The sequence below is a fragment of the Chamaea fasciata genome, unplaced genomic scaffold (genome assembly GCF_029207755.1).
Source record: "Chamaea fasciata isolate MVZ Bird 193981 ecotype frontalis unplaced genomic scaffold, bChaFas1.0.hap1 SCAF_1, whole genome shotgun sequence".
In the NCBI taxonomy this organism is placed as follows: Eukaryota; Metazoa; Chordata; class Aves; order Passeriformes; family Sylviidae; genus Chamaea; species Chamaea fasciata.
The window spans coordinates 89,812,500-89,831,273 of NW_027094086.1; the positions used below are offsets into that span (position 1 = coordinate 89,812,500).

The 18,774-nt window shown below is 40.9% G+C and overlaps 1 protein-coding gene across 1 annotated transcript; it reads right to left on the reverse strand.

The window, feature by feature from the left end:
* Positions 1-382: 382 nt before the first annotated feature.
* MYLIP (myosin regulatory light chain interacting protein) lies at positions 383-15,895 on the reverse strand. The gene is made up of 7 exons (XM_066188903.1): positions 15,685-15,895; positions 14,490-14,680; positions 5,387-5,572; positions 4,420-4,617; positions 3,921-4,085; positions 2,146-2,566; positions 383-1,796 (listed from the first exon to the last, which is right to left on the reverse strand). Exons 1-7 carry the CDS (start codon positions 15,769-15,771, stop codon positions 1,707-1,709), a joined length of 1,338 nt encoding a protein of 445 aa, XP_066045000.1. The 5' UTR covers positions 15,772-15,895; the 3' UTR covers positions 383-1,706.
* Between the last annotated feature and the right edge of the window lie 2,879 nt (positions 15,896-18,774).

Below are 18,774 nucleotides of genomic sequence, written 5' to 3' on the forward strand. Positions count from 1 at the left end.
AAGAACTTGCTAGACAGGACTACAGAAACTCCAACTCTCTACTCTCAAGCTGCACTCTTTACTTTCTCTCATTCCCCTCAAATATACCTCCAGGTCTATTGCCCCAGATTTGGGACAATTTACTGTAGAAAATTTTCTTCACAAAGTCAATTCTGAATGCTATGTTACAGTTTGAATATGTCAGCTCTTTTAAAGTTCACGGCCTGTAACAAATGTCAGTTTTAGTCCCTCCTTTGCATGCACTGGAGAAAACCTCATTACCTCAAACGTGACAAAATATTCAAGACTGTAAACATGAAAATACTGCATTGTGTTTTCAGTTCAGTAACGCCTCAGATGAATTTCAGAACAAAATCAGTCTTAGCAATAACACAAAGATTTTTAAAGTCCTTTATTAATCTGAATATAAAAAGACAGAAGCTGCCTACAATATAGGACAAAGCTCTTGCTTCATGAAGAAACAAAATTTTCTTTACAAAGTGAAAAAATAAATACCCTCTTAGAGTAAGGTTTATATGCTAATGTGTCATAAAAAAGTAGAGTTTTAATATTTCGACAAAATGTCTGTGCAAAGAAACAGATGCATAAACACACATTACTGCTACATTAAGGCAATATGAAAAGTATAGTCAGAAAATTTCAGTAAAGTGACAGTGTACTTTTCTAGCTTTGATTAAGCCAGTATTGCACCCAAACATGGTCTCCAGTTCCCTCTGTACCCTGGAGAAGACACTAGGAAACCAGAGCCCAAAATGCCCAAGTAGGGGGGTGGAAATCAAGAACATTTTATTGGGTAGGTCATTTCCTGCTAAAGATGCTAACTAAAGAAAGCATTTAAAATTATACACAACCCTTAAAGATTAATGGTGCATGTTTAATAGTTTGAAATCAGTCTCCAGAAATAAAGCCAACTTGAAGGGCAGTTGCCTGCAGCTCCTAAGACCAGCCAAACGTGGCCTGTGGGAAACTTGGGAGTACCCTGCCCACTAAGAGCCATGAATGAAGTCCCATAGCAGTGCTTCCACAGGACACTGTCAACCACAAGACCTTCCTGACCCACCCTCAACACTTGAAGATTACAAGACCTTCCTGACCCACCCTCAACACTTGAAGACTAACAATCTTGTCCTCCCCTTCCAAAGCTATTCTCTCAGAATCGTTTTCTATTTAACAGAATTCTGAGTTAAGCACAGCTGCTTAGTGAAGCCTTGTAACTTCAGTTTAAGAACTAATTTTTTAAAAAGAGATCTCTCCTCTTTTTAAAGCAGTTTACTAAAAGCAGAAGCTATGAGCCTTACTAAACTGGTATGTGTAAAAGCAAGTCTTGCTATTAAAATAAACAGTGCAACTGTACTGAAAAGGATTTAGAGCATGTAAAAGAAAAGACTGCATTGCTTTCACCGGGTACATCTGCATGTGTACACCACATTTCTCCAGGGTTACTGTTATTTGTGGCAACACTGCCATGCTACAAACTTATGGATCGTTCTTTACGTAAAATGAATCAATTACATGTCTACTCTCAGAAGATGTCCCAAACCATTTTGGACATCCTGGACAAAGAATATTTATGTTAAAAAATGCAGTATTTTTTGCTTTTGATTGTGGATAGGTGCCAGAGTGATTGCCTTCTTCACAATCAATGGTTGCATTTCTTATTAGTGCAGTTTCAAGAGTACATGATGCGTTTAAAGTGTGCACGTAAATCATATCACAGTCAGATTCAGAAGACTGGTGTGGGTTGGCAAGTACACATGCTGGACATGCTCCACACGAGATCTGCAAACAGGACACGACTGGAAAGGAAAAACATTGGGAAATCAGTTTACTTCATATTTTGTGAGTCTGTGCACTTTCTGCAGACTTCACATACACAGTAACAGCACTTTTTCCCATCATCCCATATTTAAGACAGGGTACGGTGAGAAGCATGCAGCTCATTCTTAGCCTTACCACGTATTACATTAGCACATCAGACAAAATGCTCTCTGAAATTAGTTTGCCACAAACAAAATTTTAGTAGTTTTACTAGACCATCAACACAAGCATATTAAATGTCTGATTAAATTAAATGACCATCAAATATTAAAAAACCAAACCTTCCACACAAATTGGTAACTCATAACATAATGGCACTGCATTTACCTGCAACTGGGAAGCACAGGACTTGCAGCAAACTGTGTGGCCACAGGGACAAAAGGTTGAATTTATCTCTTCTTCACAACACACCATACAAAGCATGGACTCCTTCAGCTTCCGCAACTTCTCCTGCAGGGCTTTTGTTTGTTGGCAGCTGAGGCCCTCACAGTTGTCACAGTTCATGCTGCTTTCTGAAGACTTAAGGGGGGAGCTTGGTGGGGTTTGATCACTTCTTGAAACAAGATCCACAATGCCAGCATTATAAAGAGCTCGCCTTGCATGATCATAAACTTCTTTTGACGTTCTTTTAATATCAAAGACATATTTTTTACCAAGATTAATGTTTTCATTCAGAAATAGAGATGCTAGGTGACCCTTTAAGTCTCGACTATACTGCATCATGACAGCACTGGTGACAGTGTCACACCTATAAAACAAGAGGACAAATAAGAACTTGCTTAGTTAATACCAACAGAATGATCCCACAGTAATTTGTTCGCAAAGCTGAAGTAACAGCGCTGAAATTAAAGCAAATCAAACAGACTGACGCAATATTTAAGCTCTTGAATGATCTTTGCATGAAAACTCTCCTTTGAAAAGTGTAAAATAGAAAGTGACAGTTACTTTTCATCTCAAAATATGAAGTGTCTGGTAAAATGGAGTCAGCCTATGGCAGGGACTTAAAGAATTATGCTAACAAACAGCAAACAGGTGCTTAATCCACAGATCAGCTTAGCAACACCTTTTTGCATGACATTTTCAAACACTGCCCTAAAGAATTTCAATAAAGAGTCTTTGGCTCTCAATTTTTATCAGAGAGTCAAGTCATGTTTTTAACCCAATCTCCACCCAGTACTTTATATACAAGTATTATGTCATTCTGAAGGGAACCAGTGTGAATGCAGTGTAAAGAATTAAGGCATTTGTATTTGCCACTGTGCATTTCAGCTACCCTAACCATGCTTATCACATATTTCAGTGATCCAGTTGAATCTTCAGAAGCCTATTAACGCATATCACTTCTCTAGGCAACACAGGAAGGAAAACACAAACACGTAACAGAAGGACTAGTCTCACAGGGCCTAAGGTCCAAGATCTATGCTTATGGCCAAATGCTATTGCCAAACTAAAATTTTGCTTAAATTAAAATCAGAAACTGTGAAGGGCAGCAGAAATTACAAGCAGAGACAAAGATCAAGAAGTAACTGAAACTGGTGTGTGGTAGTTAATTTTAAGAAAACACTGCTAAGTGTGTTTGACAGCTAGTCTTACTGATCAGTGCTGGACACCACAGTAGGAATGAAAGGGGGATGAAAAGTTGCCCACCAACAAATGATTATAGCACTCCTACCTCAAGAACAACAGGACAGAGACAATGGATAGATGCTGGCATGAAGCAAAACCCTGAGCATGTGAGCAAGGACAGAGGAACTGCAGGAGGGTTTAAGCATATGGGATAGGGAGGTGGCATACAGATAACATAACAAACTGAAGGAGCCAAATAAAGGATCTACACATTATAAATGCCAGGATCTTCCCCACTGGTCTCATTCTCTCTCTTACATAGGAACAAAAATGTATGTATTGTTTATTAAGTATCAAAGAACATAAGTTTGCACTCTGAAATGCTGGACTTAAGAGGAAAAGAGAGGCTGCAAAACAACTGCAGAGTAATTTCCAAAATTTTGCAAAGTATTTCCAAATACTGCTGGCTGCTTAAGCACTCAGTTCAAACACTGGAGAAGGGCAGCAGCACATGACTTTTTAGGGGCAGTACTGACCTGTAAAATGCATGTGTCTCTGTAATTGCTCTGTAGAGTCCACTTGCTGCCCTTGTACTGATCATCTTAAACAAGAGAACCACACTATTACCAGACTCCTTGGTAACAGTCAGATATACATTCTTCCCAGACTGAGTTGCCATTTGAACAACAGGATAAGCAATCCTATAAGTCAATGTTAAAAAAACAAAGGTTATTTTGTTGTTAAGGATTAGGGCATTTTCCATAAACTATTACAGTGCATTTTAATCAGAAAGTTACAATGATTTCTGATGGCAGTCAGCAATGCTGATTGAAGATGCTGCTTCAAAAAGACATAAAAATCAAGATTTTTAAGGTCACTTGTTTATCTTGATTACAAGCAGAGTCCTCAGATCCTACATCCCAATAGTCACTTTTAGTAATTCTCAGTGCAGCTTTGTGTATTTATGAGAAAACTAGAGGCATGCTCCATATTTATGAAAAACTGATCATGCAAATGGTTCCAGGAAACACATACCTGTTGATTGGACTGAAGTCATCTTTACAGATGGATATGCCTTCAGGTCCAACACCAATAAGGAGCTTTTGCCCTTCACTATCTCTCACTGAGTGCCACTCTACCCCATAGTTCTCCAGTGTTGTAACAATCTGTAGAATCTGGTATTCAGCAGATGCTTGACTTAGACCTTCTAGCTCCTTGTGCTTTGTAATAATGCTGTTGACAAAAAGATTAAGGATAGGTGAAATAACTTAAGTATCTGCTCTTGCTGTCAGCAGCTTGTTTTAACATGGGTTTTTAGATGACCTAGTTAAACAGATTAGTAAATGCTCCTGACCTGCTTTATCTGTCTATAGATTTCCAGCAATTGTGAACTGGAGATAGTTGAGAATTACCAAAACTTCCTGAGAATGTCAAGGAGAAAATACTGTGCATTTTCTTAGAAATGAAAAAGCTCCATGTAATCAAGGCTTTCCAACTAACACCACCTGCCCCAGTATGCTTCCCTGAGCTACCACTACGTTCATAGTTAAAGAAAACATTACAGAAAAGTATGACACACTGAATGTTTCCTGATATTCAGGAATTGAGCTATAAAGATGTTTCAGAACTCTGCTTACTTTTCAGAGTAAGGGTACTAAGCCAGATAAATTCCTTCATTCACAAGTGTAGGTCTAAGACATACTTACAATTTAAATACCCTGCTCCAGGCACTTAAATATATCTGTATTTCCCCACGTACCAGCATTTTCACAAGGGAAAAAAAACCAAACCACCAACCAAAAACAAAATCAAAAAACCATCTCATAACTGAGCTTAAAAATTTAACTGAAATCAGAACATCAAACATTCAGGTGGAGATTTTTATCTCCAAAGCTAACATTGTTAAATTACTTGCTTACACTATAGCACCTGCAATTAAATGTGTAACAAAATCTTCTGCTGCCAGTCTCCAAAAAGGAAACTAGATCGTTGTGCTTTTTACCTCTCCAAAATGGTAGTGGTGAGCTCTTTTGCACACAACTCTTCATAATTGTACTTGGCAGTGTTCTGGTTATAATCTCCAAACTTCATCTGTGCCAACAATGCACTAAGTTCAATTGCATGCTCTGAAGAACACTGAAGATTACCAGCAAGAAGATCTTCTTTTATATGCAGGAAAAACATATGCCTGCAACACAATCAGAAACATTTGCTTACACAAATCATTACGTGACATCTGTAATCAAGACACGTAACAAATAACATCTCAGCTATGTTTGGTAATCAAGAGTTTGCAATGAATGTACCAAGTAGACAAAGTCCGGCACAAAGGAAAGAAAAGGGCCTCCAGCTTGTTCTTTACTTACTCTTAAACATGAAGCTACAACTGAAGATGGCATCTAAAATCACTACTAAAAGAAAAGAGCGCTTCACCATCATCATGAGTATCTCAAGAGTAAGAACTGCTTTAACTCCTAAGGCCACTTAGTAATTTCAATTTAGTGAGTAAAATATCAATGAAAGATTTCAATTCGTTTCCTTTGTTTACTTTTTTTGTTGCAATTTACAAGTTATTCTGTATTTCACAAAAGCCAATTTGGGAAGAGCATCTCAAAACCCTTCTCTTATGCAAGAGGGGAAACAATACTTTCTCTACAAGTGGAAATACTCCTGCCACTACAGCCATGGTGTTTTTGCCAGCAACATGATTAACAGAATTACCTGAAATACCTGAAAAGGCATTGGGGAGCAACACAGAAAAACAGCTACTGTGTAAGCATTCATCAGACCAAACTTTGCACTTGAGACCAAGGCAGGTTTGACAGCCTGCTGAAACTTCAAAAAGCTGCTCGTAATTATCTAATAGGTTACTTGACAGACAAATTAACATTTTCACCAACATTAACAGCAGCATGTTATTATCACCTATGGGTTGCCCTAACTTCTACAGATCATACTTATTTTCCCTCAGGGGACACAATATAAATGTCTTACCATTTAAGACTCAACATATTTACGGAAGCCAGATGGAGAATTATGTATCACAGAGTTACGTATCACTGAAAAAAATCTTTCAATAAATGAAGCCTAGCACACACAGGGATGTATCCTGGCTTCCACAGAACAGGACATTTACTTTTCTAAAATGAAGTCTAATCTACTTTTAAGAAAAGCTTTACTTAAGCTCTGCATTTAATCTCTCATCACTGAAGTTGAAGATGCTAATAAGTGATAAGCTTTCCTTCCAATGGGAATTTTGAATATTATCTTGCATATATTCTGTTGTAGCATTCTATAATTCCTTTGTCCAACAAAGCAAATGGGACTTTTTTCAGCATTATGAGCAATTACAGAACTTGCAAGAGTTACGTTCTTTCTTAGCTCTATTGGTAAATGTTGCAACTAAGAAGATACCAGCCCAAAAGATGTCTCATATCCACAACTTTTTGAATCAGGAAAAAAGAATTGGTATTAAATTATCCTGTAAGCTTTCCTGCAAGAAGTCACAGCTCCAACACTTCCCTTTGCAATCCGTTTGTCATGCTAGGGCATCATGCTAGTTGTGACCCAAGGGATTAATCACATCACTCTCAAGTCTGAAGATCAACCTACACCCTTCAGCAGTTCTAGAGGGATCTGGTGGAAGCCAATGTTCTCACACTGTGCAGGACACAAGTTTAGGTCACAAGAGGACCAGAACTTCAGACAGAGTTGTCTCCACTGGCAGCAGGTTATTCCTTCTTTAGGCTCTTTTTTTTTAAAGAGATGGTCAAACCTCTGCTCTTATGTGTTTCTGCCACCCTGCAGAGTCACAGCTCTTTGGGCCTGGGCCCCAGAAAGGGGTATCTGCAACCTTTTAAAATGATTTAGTTGTACAGACTCTTTTTGGTGCTCAGCCCATAAACCTAAAGAAGTCAGTATAAATTATTAAAACACAAGAGCCAAAATAAATTCAAATAAGTAGGCTTTCCCTAACTTCAATTAACATTTCATGAAATAAACAGCTTCTCATGCACTCTTGATCCTCTGACAATATCCAAACAGGATTTCCAGTCACTTTAAGTACTAATTACAAATACAGCATTTCAAAGGAAGATTAGACTTTCTTTTCTCATTAGCAAAAACACATTTACAACTATCACACCTAAATTCTTATATCTTCAGGGTTTTTTTCATATGACAGCACTGACTACACAGGGTAAAGTCAAGAGTTCTCCCCTCGCTGGGAAGACCTTATTGACATCTCAAGGGGAACGGAAAGCCAAAATATTGTTCCTGCAAATACAGATGAATTACAGAAACACACACAGCAAATGCACGGCTTGTCACATTCCATTACTACAAACCCAGTAATGGCACAGGAAGACAAGTGAGTTTAAGGCACAATGTGAAGTAGCATCACATTAGCTAATGTGCGGTAACTTCCCATAACTGGCTCATATCACATAAGAGAAAAATATCAGAAATACTCAGCTACTTTGCATTTTTTTTGATTAATAGAACAAACAGCACATATAAAGGGCAGTTATTGCAAAGTAATGAGTTATGCAAATTCAATCCATCTGCACCTAAATAACCTAATCTGCACCCATAACAGGACAGTGAATGACTTCACACTGACCTGTTAGAGCAGCTGCCCCAAACAGAAGTTCAGATAGCAAATTCTCTGCTGCCTTTTTTTTTTTTTTTGTGTGTGTGTGTGTTGGGCTTTTGATTTGGTTTTTGTTTGTTTTGACTCTAAGTGTGTTTGATGAAGAAAAGGCACCCAGAAATTGAAAGACAGTGAGGGTTACAAACACATCTGAAAAAGTGGTTTTGATTAGCCCATCCAGCTGTGGAGTGCATTCCTCAAAGTTACGTTAATGTCCATGGCAAAATCATTCCTCCTCAAAGATCCAAAACATGACACTAGCCACAATCTGATAACACATGAAGATTTAAATTTTTTTACACAAAGCTAGACAGTCTCTTGATCCTTAAAGAAAAAGACATAAGATTGATTTTATTGCTGAATACAGTCAAGCAAAACGAAAGCATTAGGATCCTTGATGCAGTTCCTTATCAAATTCTGCAAATTCCAAAGGACCTGATAGACTATCTCGTTGAAAACCTGCTCATATCACAGATACTATTAGTTACAACAAGGAATTTACGTAAGTTTTTGCAAATTAGATTGTGACCTAATCGCTCCATACACAATCCGCCATCCTTCCTCTCTCTTGGAACCTTTAGATCTGATAAGAAGTTAACATTTTTCTCACCTCTAAAGATAGTCAGATTGTACAGTAAAAGGATACCTTTTTTTTCAAGGAATTATTTCACCACCAGTATTTTAGACATTGTGGAATTTTTACCTAGCAAGTTTCAGAACAATGAACTGTTAGAACTAAAAACTGAACTGTTTGTATGTTCCCTAAAGGTTGCATTTCCAGCATAGCTGGTAGAAAAATCTAAAGTCTGTCCACCATGTAAGAAATGAAATGTTTTTGTTTCTGCATCATTCACACTTCAGTTGCACTTGATACATTAATATTACATGTTATAAATTTGAGAAGTAACTTAAGTCAAATGTCTGACAAAATGTCTGACTGTTCCTACCCCCCCCCCCCGGCCCAGGCCCAACATCCTCTTAGCACATACTGCAGCTTTTTACAACCCCTTCCAAAGCTCCATTTTGTCTTTAAATCTTCACAACTCTGAACTTTGCCCATCAACTGTTCTGACTCCTAGTCATCTTAACATCTGCCAGACATGTTGGGACATTGATCAACTAGTGGCAACTTGAAAGACAAACAGAACTTCCCATAGCACTTGTGGCCCAAATTCTCTACATGTGACAGCATCAGTACAAAAGACAATCTCTGTAGCCCAAAATGCCCTTTTCTTCCCCTCTGAAGCCCACACTACCCAGACATATCTGTGTATTCAATAATGGAACATTTCCTCTGAGTTTGGTAGTTCAAAACACTACATAAGAATATTGACTAGAGAGCGAAACACATTAAGTTTGCCGAAGCTACACTCTATCAGTATCTGCCCATACTTTTTTCTTCCTTTCCAAAAGGACGAAGGGCAGTTTTACAATTAGAACAGGATCACAGATTTTCTTCAAGCATTAGCTACACTGATGATTTTATATTTACTTTACATCCTTATTTTTGGATCCATGTTTTGCATATAATTTAAGATTTATATGCATATAAAACAGTAAAATCAAATGTGGTGTGATTAATGTATTGCAGTTGGATGTAAATAATTTGATACAAAAACTGTAGAAGGGGGAGGCTGCAAGGAGATTTCAGCAGACGGTCCATTTCACAAAAAAGTATAGCTACCAAACCAAAGTCACAGACCAGGTATCAATCACATTAATTGCTTTTTGCCTCCCTCTGAAGCAATTTATGCAGGCTGACAATACTGAACACCGTTGCCAGTAACAGACATCAGTACTTCACTACAATGGAATTTCAAGGGGGGGGCAAATCACCTAGTTAGTGTTCATCCAAATAAACTAGAAATAACTAATCTACAAAAAAAAAAGGGCCAAACTATGAAAAGTAAATGTAACACAAGATCACATTTGCTTTTGAAACTCATTGAAGACAATTATGTGCATTAGGAAGCAAGGCTCTGCACTACTACTAGTAGTTTCTACTACTATTTTTTTAATCAAGGCAAGGGAAACAGAGCAAATAGGCAGCTAAGAGTTTTAAGCTCTAAACTTAGCTGTCAGTGGAAGAAAGGGACAAACCCCAATCCTTTATCAAAAAGGTGTCTGCATATGACTAATGACCCTTAAACTAGAAGCACAGGCAAAAGACCTCATTCTCTTGCCAGACTACTGGCAAGAATCTCAGCATACCTCCCAAGGAACTATCTGTTCTCTTTGGGGTATGATTCCTTACCACAGGTTAATGCTCCTTCCTGCTGTGGAGTACACTTACTGCTCTGTAGTCTAAAACCAAAATTAAGCAGCAAAATTGTTCTCCCTAAAAATATATTGGTAAAGACTACTAAATCTATAGAATACAGTTCTGTTTTTAAAAGCAGACAAGGCCAATCCTCACATGAAAAAAAGCAATGTTTTTTGCCTTTTTTATGCTCCTCAGTATCTTTGTTCTTCCTTGCTCTCAGCAGAGTGGGTAAAAGGTTACCAACTGCAATTCAGCTGTTTTAGACAAACAGATCCATTAAACTCACCCCAGTGTCTATCATACACACTTTCATTGCCTTGTAACAAACACCATGTCACTGCTGCACTGGCTACCCAATGCTATAGGATAAGAGGATGGTTTCCTCACTTTTTACCTACTACATGTATCCGACTCAACAGACTTAAGGCCATTCTTAATTTCAGCTAGTTCATCAGTACTAGACAACACAGCAAAAAAGTGTACTTTGTAAATATAATTCAACTACTGGTAAACATCACACAACTTTAACAACCTCCAAAACAGTAATTGCAACTTTCAAGGCTGGCAAAACACAGCTCTTTTGAATGCTTCATGATATTGTGTGGCTCACTAGAATCTGACATATTGTAAATTGTCATGGCTTATATGTGAATATCTGATATTCAGTCACGCTACACAAGACAAATAATGCTGAATTTAAAACCTAAACCCATCATTCTTCCAGACTGCTGCCCGGCACCATTGGCCTCTTCGGTGGCTCAGCACTCCTCCAGTTAAAAGGTGGTTGCAAGTTTCAAGACTCCTCTGCTCCACATTTCACACCTGCCTGTGGCCAATGCCCGGAGCTCTCCGCCCCAGGCAGGGGCTGTGATATCCCAAACCGGAGCAGGCGACTGGGCCTACTCCCGGTCACTGCCCCCGGCCTCACCCCCGTCAAAAAGTCTCCTGAACAGTCTGATTAGCGATGTATAATCCTTTCTCTAAGCCCTAGCTCCTTACTGCAATTCAACCCTTCACAACATTTGATCCATGAACCACCCACAAGTCATTCAGTAAGGCATGACAAGCAGGTTTGCTTTTTTTTCCCTTCCTAACTGTTGCACAACCTGTCAAAGAAATAGAGTAAACAGGGAAAATGAACACAACACAAGCCACAGTTATGATCTCGATCTTGGGCCATCACTTGTGTCTTTAAGCAAAGAGAGAGCAATCCTTTTCAAGCCACTGTGATTTTCCATGCTAAAGAAAACTTACAGCTCTTCAAACTCCTCTAAAGCAGCACATTGTTCACATCTCAGACTTGTTTGTAAAACTCTTGACAGCAGCAGATTAAATTTGAATGACATTCTTGCACTGAAGCACTTTTATTCCATTGAAAACAATTCTAAACTATGAAATCATGTGGTACAATTTAGTACCAGGTAGTCAAATAAAAAAAATCTAGAAGCTGAGATCCAAAGAAGAATAGAAATAAACTGCTTTTAACCCTGTAAAAAAAGTTCAGTAGAAAGGGTTTCTCGATGCAATTCTCAGATTCCCAAAGCACTTAGTGAATGTGGTTTGTCGCCACAGTGGTCAGAGGTACAATTATAACCTGCTCTGTCTTTGTGCTCTGTAGTAAGAAGGCTGCCTTGTATAGGAATATTAAAACTGGCTGCAATCTTCCTCTGGGCTGATTAAATATAACAGAAGCAGAGGTTGATGTTCTGTTGCCAGATCAGCTTCTGCAGCAGCATCGGAACATTAAATTGCTACAAACAAACATACACCTGAGTTTGAAACTCAAGCAAGGCAAGGGTTTCTAATGAAGCAAAGCAACTGGGCTTGGCAAAGCTTCCTAAATACACAGAAAAAAACCCTGGTAACTCAGTCACAACACTTGCCATTATAATCATGATGAAACACATCAACAAAATTTAAAATTACTTGCAGCTTCTCAGATTTCAAAAGCAGTCTCAACATGCATCTAATTTATATGTAAAAACAGGATCAGAGGTTGCAAGCAAAAGTCTGAAAAACTTCCCCAGTGCTCTTCACACACATGACCACAAGGCAACAGCTCTGCCAAAAACACCCCACAGATCAAATATGGACACAGCTGCTAAAGGAAACTAAGGATAAGTATCACCTTCTTCATCAAGACTGCAGATAAAGATGTAACAATGTGTCAAGCTTTAACTGTACAGCTAATCCTTGCACTTCTATGATATACCTATTGATTTTTAAATTTGGCGACAGGTTTGCAAGTTTTTCATCTTCTCCTTGATGCTTACACACAAAGTATGAACTCACTGTTACATGCATATGTAAATCCTCAAGCAGATCTGAATAGGAAAGGAAGTCAATCTACTAAAACTCAGTGTCAACAATCCAGGAGAAGAGACATTTACCACAGGCACTGGAATTCTAGGTCTGCTACATGTAGACTACTGGGCTTACACAACTAAAAAGCAGTTATTAAAACCTGACGTACAATTTGCATTTGGTTTTAATATATCCCTTCTGATGCCTAAGCCCAGGTTAATTTTTAAATTGTTTGTTAAAAATATTAGTTTCAGAACAGTCCTAATTGATACATAAAAGAAAGCCTGTCCCACCTACATCCTTTTAAATCATCTTCACAGTGGAGAAATACTTGCTGCTCTGATGTAGGTGTATAAGCTCTGTTACATTTTAGCTATACAAGCCAGTCTTTGAGGCCCTTGGGGCACGTTTCACCAGTTCAACCTCTCTATTAACTTCCCCTCCTGCCAAGTCTTGCACTGACAGGGCTGAAGACAGGGACACAGACATCTGTAAAAGCCTTGTGAAGTTGAACAAGCATTCATCAAAGATAGCATAAAAATGCCACTTTTAGGTTTCCTCAGATTTTCACCCTGATTTGTTTTGTGAGCGGAGACACATCTGACATGCTCAGGGTAATCTCTTCTGCCTCATCAGGTACGAAATTGTGTGGCTCCTTTTGTTCTACATAAATCCCATTTGTTATCTGGTTTCATACTTACCAAAAAGATTTAAATAAGAGTTTCTTTAAGGAAAAACACTCCACGATATGCCATGTATAGCAGAAATTATTTCCTAAATAAAAGTATATCAGAACTGGAATACAGCTTGAATGTATTTGCCTAACTGGAGCTATTATCCAGGACAACCATGCTCTACCACCACAGCATTCTGAAAACATCAACCATACTGATGAGCTGGAACCACTGCTCTCCAAAAGCCTCTCCCCTATACATTAGATCAAAAAATAAACTCAAAACCTTTTTCCTATGAAATAAATACCAAATCAGACTGTCAGCTTCTGACCAAGTTCTTCACACATTCTGTGCAAAAGCACCGTGTTGTACTCATGGTCTTAATTCTGAAAGTACCAAGTCAATGATTCTGAGAGCAACAAGTCCAGGGGAGTAGTGAAAATGGGTTTTGGCATTATCATACAGAGACTAGATTTCAATTGGCCTCATTCATATTACCCGTACTATCCAAATCTAAGAGGAAAAAGTAGTTGGAAGGTCAGCATTAAACACACATTTGTACAGCATTCTTTAAAGAAAATTCTGTTGCAATTCATGTGGCAATCAAACTCAAGGAGTAAAAGCGTGTTCCCTACTAATCTTAGAAGACTATTTCATCTGATTTAATAACAGTAAAACAATTTAGTTAAGAGGACTTGCTACAGAAGCAGCCAGACAGCTGTTTCTTTTGTAGCCTCTAAGGGCCTGTAGCTATATGAAAGTTACTGTAACATAATACCAGACAAAAAGGAATTCAGCAAGTTTTTTTGCACTGTGGGAGGAATTGTTTCCTGCCTTTCTGTACTAGTGGTTCAGCGTGACCTAGAGTAACACCACAGAAGAGAGGTTACTATCGGACACACAAATACCATATAAAAAGTTTGCTACTGGTAGCTTAATTTCTTCCAGTGCCGGTGCCTAAGTGCTCACAAAATGACTCACGCTCATTATTACTGGTAGCTACACAAAGCTTAATGTTGCCAATTTAATTATACTTTTTCTATAAAAAAGCAATAATAAACTTCAAAACCACTAAAATTTTAAAAACTACATAGAAAAGTCAAGCAAAATTACCACATGATAAAAGAAATAAAATTGTGCAATCGTTTTCATAAGTTACAGAAATTGAAAACAAAGTATTAAATTAAACGTACTTACAAGCATGTTTACTTACCTTGTCTGTTCCTGTAAGATAAGATGTGGCTCAACAAAAAACTTGACTCTCAATTTCAATCGATAAGGGGCTAAACCATCCATCTGCTGGGAGATCCTGTTCCTCAAATTCAGCCACAGATTCTCCCCTTTGCTGCCAGTGAACTGCAGTCCAAAATAATCAACTTCTATAATCCCCAACCTTCTGCAAACCTGAAAGAATAAGATTCTTTACAATCAGGCTACAACATGACAATGAAAAATAATACCCGAAGTGTTCTTTCAGATTGCTCACTTAAAACATACACACAAAACCCTACTGTCAGCACCTTCACACAAAGGCTTAATTACTTGGATTTTAGGTTGCATACAAAACAGCCCCCCCAAAAAATCACTAAGCACGAACCAGGAATTTCTCCACTAGCCAAAAAACACACGGGCTTCCACGGTCAAATTTCAGCCCCAGGACAGGCAGTTCCGAGGGTCAGCGGATTTCCACAAGAGGAGAATATCTGCTACTCAACATCCCAGCCAATCGCACTTGCTGGGCAAGGAGGAGTAAAGAAGTACAGTCACCCTCAAGTTTTATTTAGGTGCCACCAGCAGACCGGACTGTACATCTGTCTCTCCCCAGCATGGCCACGGCAGCCACCGCAGACACACCGAGGCGGTGGTGACGGAAAGGCGAGGAGGCACCTGGACGGCAGCTGCAGCCCGCTCGGCCCCGGATGCAGAGGGTTGGATGCAGTGGGTGCTACATTCCCCGCCTGTGGCCCCACTCCTGTCCCCTCCCTGGGGACACTTCCAACGGGATTCACTGTCGAGGCCCGGGCCTGCGCTTCCCACGGCAGAGGGGCCAGAGAGCCCCGTGGCGCGGGATGCAGCACCCTCTGCATTCAACATGGAGAAGCGGTTGGGAAAAAGAAAAAAAAAAAAATAAAAAAAAAGAAACCAAAACCATAAGGGAAGCGGGGAGACTGCGGCGCTCCCCGCCCCCACCGCCGCGGCCGCCCCCGCACGGCCCAGCCCCCGCCACCGCCGCCCCTCGCCTGGCGTCCGGGCCCCGCCGCGGGGAGAGGGCGGCGGGCTTGCAGCGGAGCCCCGCGGCTGCCGGGCACCAGCGCTCGGCGTTGCCCCACGGTCACTGCGGCGCCCGCCACAGCCCCCGCCCCGAGCGCTGGCGCCCGGCGGGCCGGCGGCGGGGAGAAGCCCCTCACCTGGTTGAGGCAGTCCTCGCCGTTGGCTTTCGCCTCTACCTCCACCTCCATCACCACCGCGTCCGGCCTGGTCACATAGCACAGCATGGTTGGTGGCAGCCGGCTCCGCTGCTGCCGCCACCGACACCCGGAGCGGCCGCCGCCGCTGTCTCCACGGGCTCAGCCCCGCACGCGTCGCCCACGCCCGGACCCCGGCAGCGCCCGTCCCGCGCCCCTGGCCGCCTGCGCGCCGCCGGCGCCGCTCCCTCCTTATGTAGCCTCCGCCGCGCCGCCCCGCCCCGCCCGGGCCCGCACCTGCAGGCCAATCAGAAGCCGCCGCTCATGGCTGCGGGCCGCCGCCGCCGCCAATCAGCGCCGCCATGGCCGCGCGGGCGTGTGTTGTGCTCGCTCTCTGGCGCCCCCCGCCGTGCCTCAGCGCCCAGCGCCGCACGGCGCCCTCGGCCTCCCGCTGCCCCCTCAGCCGCCGCGGCCCCGAGCTGCTCACCCTGGCGCCGTGTCCTCGTAAATCCAGGTGTGCTCTTCCAAGCGCAGGTGGAGGCCAAGCCTGTGCTGGGCTGAGACAATCTGTGATACGTGTGAGAGAGGGCAGCCATTCGACAGCCAAATATTGCCTTCCCAGAATCACAGAATCAGGCTGGAAAGGACCATTGAGGTCGTCGAGTCCAACCCATTACGAATCACCACCATGTCAACTAGACCGTGGCACCGAGTGCCATGGTGAGTCTTTCCTCAAACCCCTGCTGGGACAGTGACTCCACCACCTCTCTTGGCAGCCCATTCCTATGTCTAATCACCTTTTCTGTGAAGAAATTATTTGAAATTTCTGAACTAAATTTCCTCTGGTGCAGCTTCAGACTGTGTCCTCCTGTCCTGTTGGTGGTTGCCTGGCAGAAGAGGCTGCTCCCCACCTGGCTACAGTACCCTCCTTTCTGGTCACTGTAGAAAGTGATAAGGTCCCCATAAGCCCTGGCACAAATCTCAGCTTTCAAACACTCCTTTTTGTCAAATGGAAGATAAAATCCAGATTGGTGTTCTCGATACTCTCATACTCTCTTTGGCCTCCTCAGCTCTGTGTTATAAAGAACGCAAAGCCCTGGAAAAGATGGAAATTTGAAAGACGACTGGCCAAGCCCTGTCACAGCCTCCATGCAGCACCATGCCGAGGGATGGTGGTGATTTTACGCTCATTGAACTCTGTAGATATGAATCTTGTAGGTGATTCCTGACCAGGAGAAGAACACCTGCAGCAGGTGAGCCCTTGAAAGTATGTATTTGTCAAGCATGCCCAAGGTGCCTAAAGTAGTTTATGGCTGCTTTAACAATGTAAATTGAAACAACAGGGAGGAGTAAGTACAAAATGCACGCTGTGTGTGCTGCCCAGGAGAAGTGCAGATCAAAGATGTACTGAGCAATGCACTGGTGAGGAACAAGTAGGCTGTCAGAGGAAGAGCTGTGAGACGAAATGGGGATCTGAAAACAGAGTGAAGAATAATAGGAAGAAGAACAAACCGCAGCATTAATGCAAGGTCACCACAGGGCTGAATATTAGCTTCTTCCCATGTGTATGGGTCACTTGCTTCTGTTTCACAATTTCTGCTATGCTTGTCAGGGTTGTTAGTATTTTCAATTTTTAATAAAGAATGCTCAGGACAGATGCTTATTCTGCTGGGAACTCTTGCACACACGGTATATGAAGCTTGATCCATTTTGTTCATGTGAACTCTAGAAGACCTCTCAGTTCTGAACCAGGCAGAACAGCAGGTAACAAATAAGAGTCAGGACATGACATGTCGAACCTAAATGGTGCTACATTTCACCTGCACACTTCCTAGCTCAGATTTTCATGCTCAGGTCCAGAGTGTTTAATCTGAAGAATTTACATTCTTAAAGGACCAGATTCATCGAATGGAGAGTTGAAAAAGGGAAGTAATGGGAAGAAAGTTGATCAAAATTGAAAAATTAATTGCACTTCACTCTGTGATTTTCTGGTGGAAAAACCCAAAATCTTTGGGAGAGGTTTAATTATAAGGGGATTAGCTACTAACAAAAAGTTACAAAATATTTTAGTATGGGAAAAAAGCCTGCAGTTCCCACTTCTTGTTTATTTTTTTGTTGGAGTGGATGCAGGAATCTAGATTTTAGTTCTATTTTAGTTTTACTTCTATATATTGTGATATTGTGGTTTTCTGTGTGATTTTCTGTCATAATCAAAAAGCCCTAGATTTGTTGTGAAGAAGAAACACCAAAACTGCGACAATGACTCATACCATTTGTATTGTGATATCCTCTCCTTGACAGTAGTTCATATCAGATGTTACAGAGGAAGGTACAAGAAAGGTTTATAAAATTGTGAGATAATAATGTACTTGTATATTTTCTCTAACACTAAACAGTTAAAACTGCCCTATACCTGATAGATAAGCCTTTACTTTTTTATCCATTTTTCTTGCATAATAGCAATCAGTTCAATTTATGCTAGGCGTTGTCCAGACAAAGAGAAACTTACCCTTTCTATATGTATTAATATCCATCCTCTGATTTCCTTTTATCTGACTTAATATAAATGTAGGTGTTCTTATTATGTCTGTAAAAGTGTTATCCTGCTTTGAAATCTGCTAAACTGTAAGCCACAAAAATAGCTTATGGCAGTAAATTGTGTAGATTGGTTAAGCCCTGTGTAAAACAAGCACTTGTTTTCGAGGGTGTCATCCGGACACTGCTGTCGCAGAAATGCATTTCATTTTGCAGTCTCTCTGTGATATTTTATTCATGCTGTACAGGAGAGACTAAAGGACCAAGCCCTGCGTTTGCACACAGGAGACAGCTCATGTGGCAGGTGCCCTGTGCAACCCTTTGGGCCCTGTCTGAGAGAAAAAGCTGAAATATCTTACAGTCTTCTGCCTGATGTCTTTGATGAATTATCAACACCCAGTGAGTTACACTGTCAAACTGCTCATAGCATGAATGTTCACCTTTTGTGTATCATAAAAGAACAATGTTTATCAACATGTCATCTCAGTGCTGTATTTCACAAAATGATGTGTGCTGTATGACATAGATCTCTATGGTGGGTCAGCCTTTTGCTATGGT

Coding starts and splice junctions, on each gene's coding strand:
- MYLIP (XM_066188903.1), bottom strand. CDS start 15,771: ATGCTGTGCTATGTGACCAGGCCGGACGCGGTGGTGATGGAGGTGGAG. Junction 14,681..15,684: donor GCGAGGACTGCCTCAACCAG/GTGAGGGGCTTC, acceptor TTATTCTTTCAG/GTTTGCAGAAGGTTGGGGAT. Junction 4,086..4,419: donor GACTTCAGTCCAATCAACAG/GTATGTGTTTCC, acceptor ATTGACTTATAG/GATTGCTTATCCTGTTGTTC.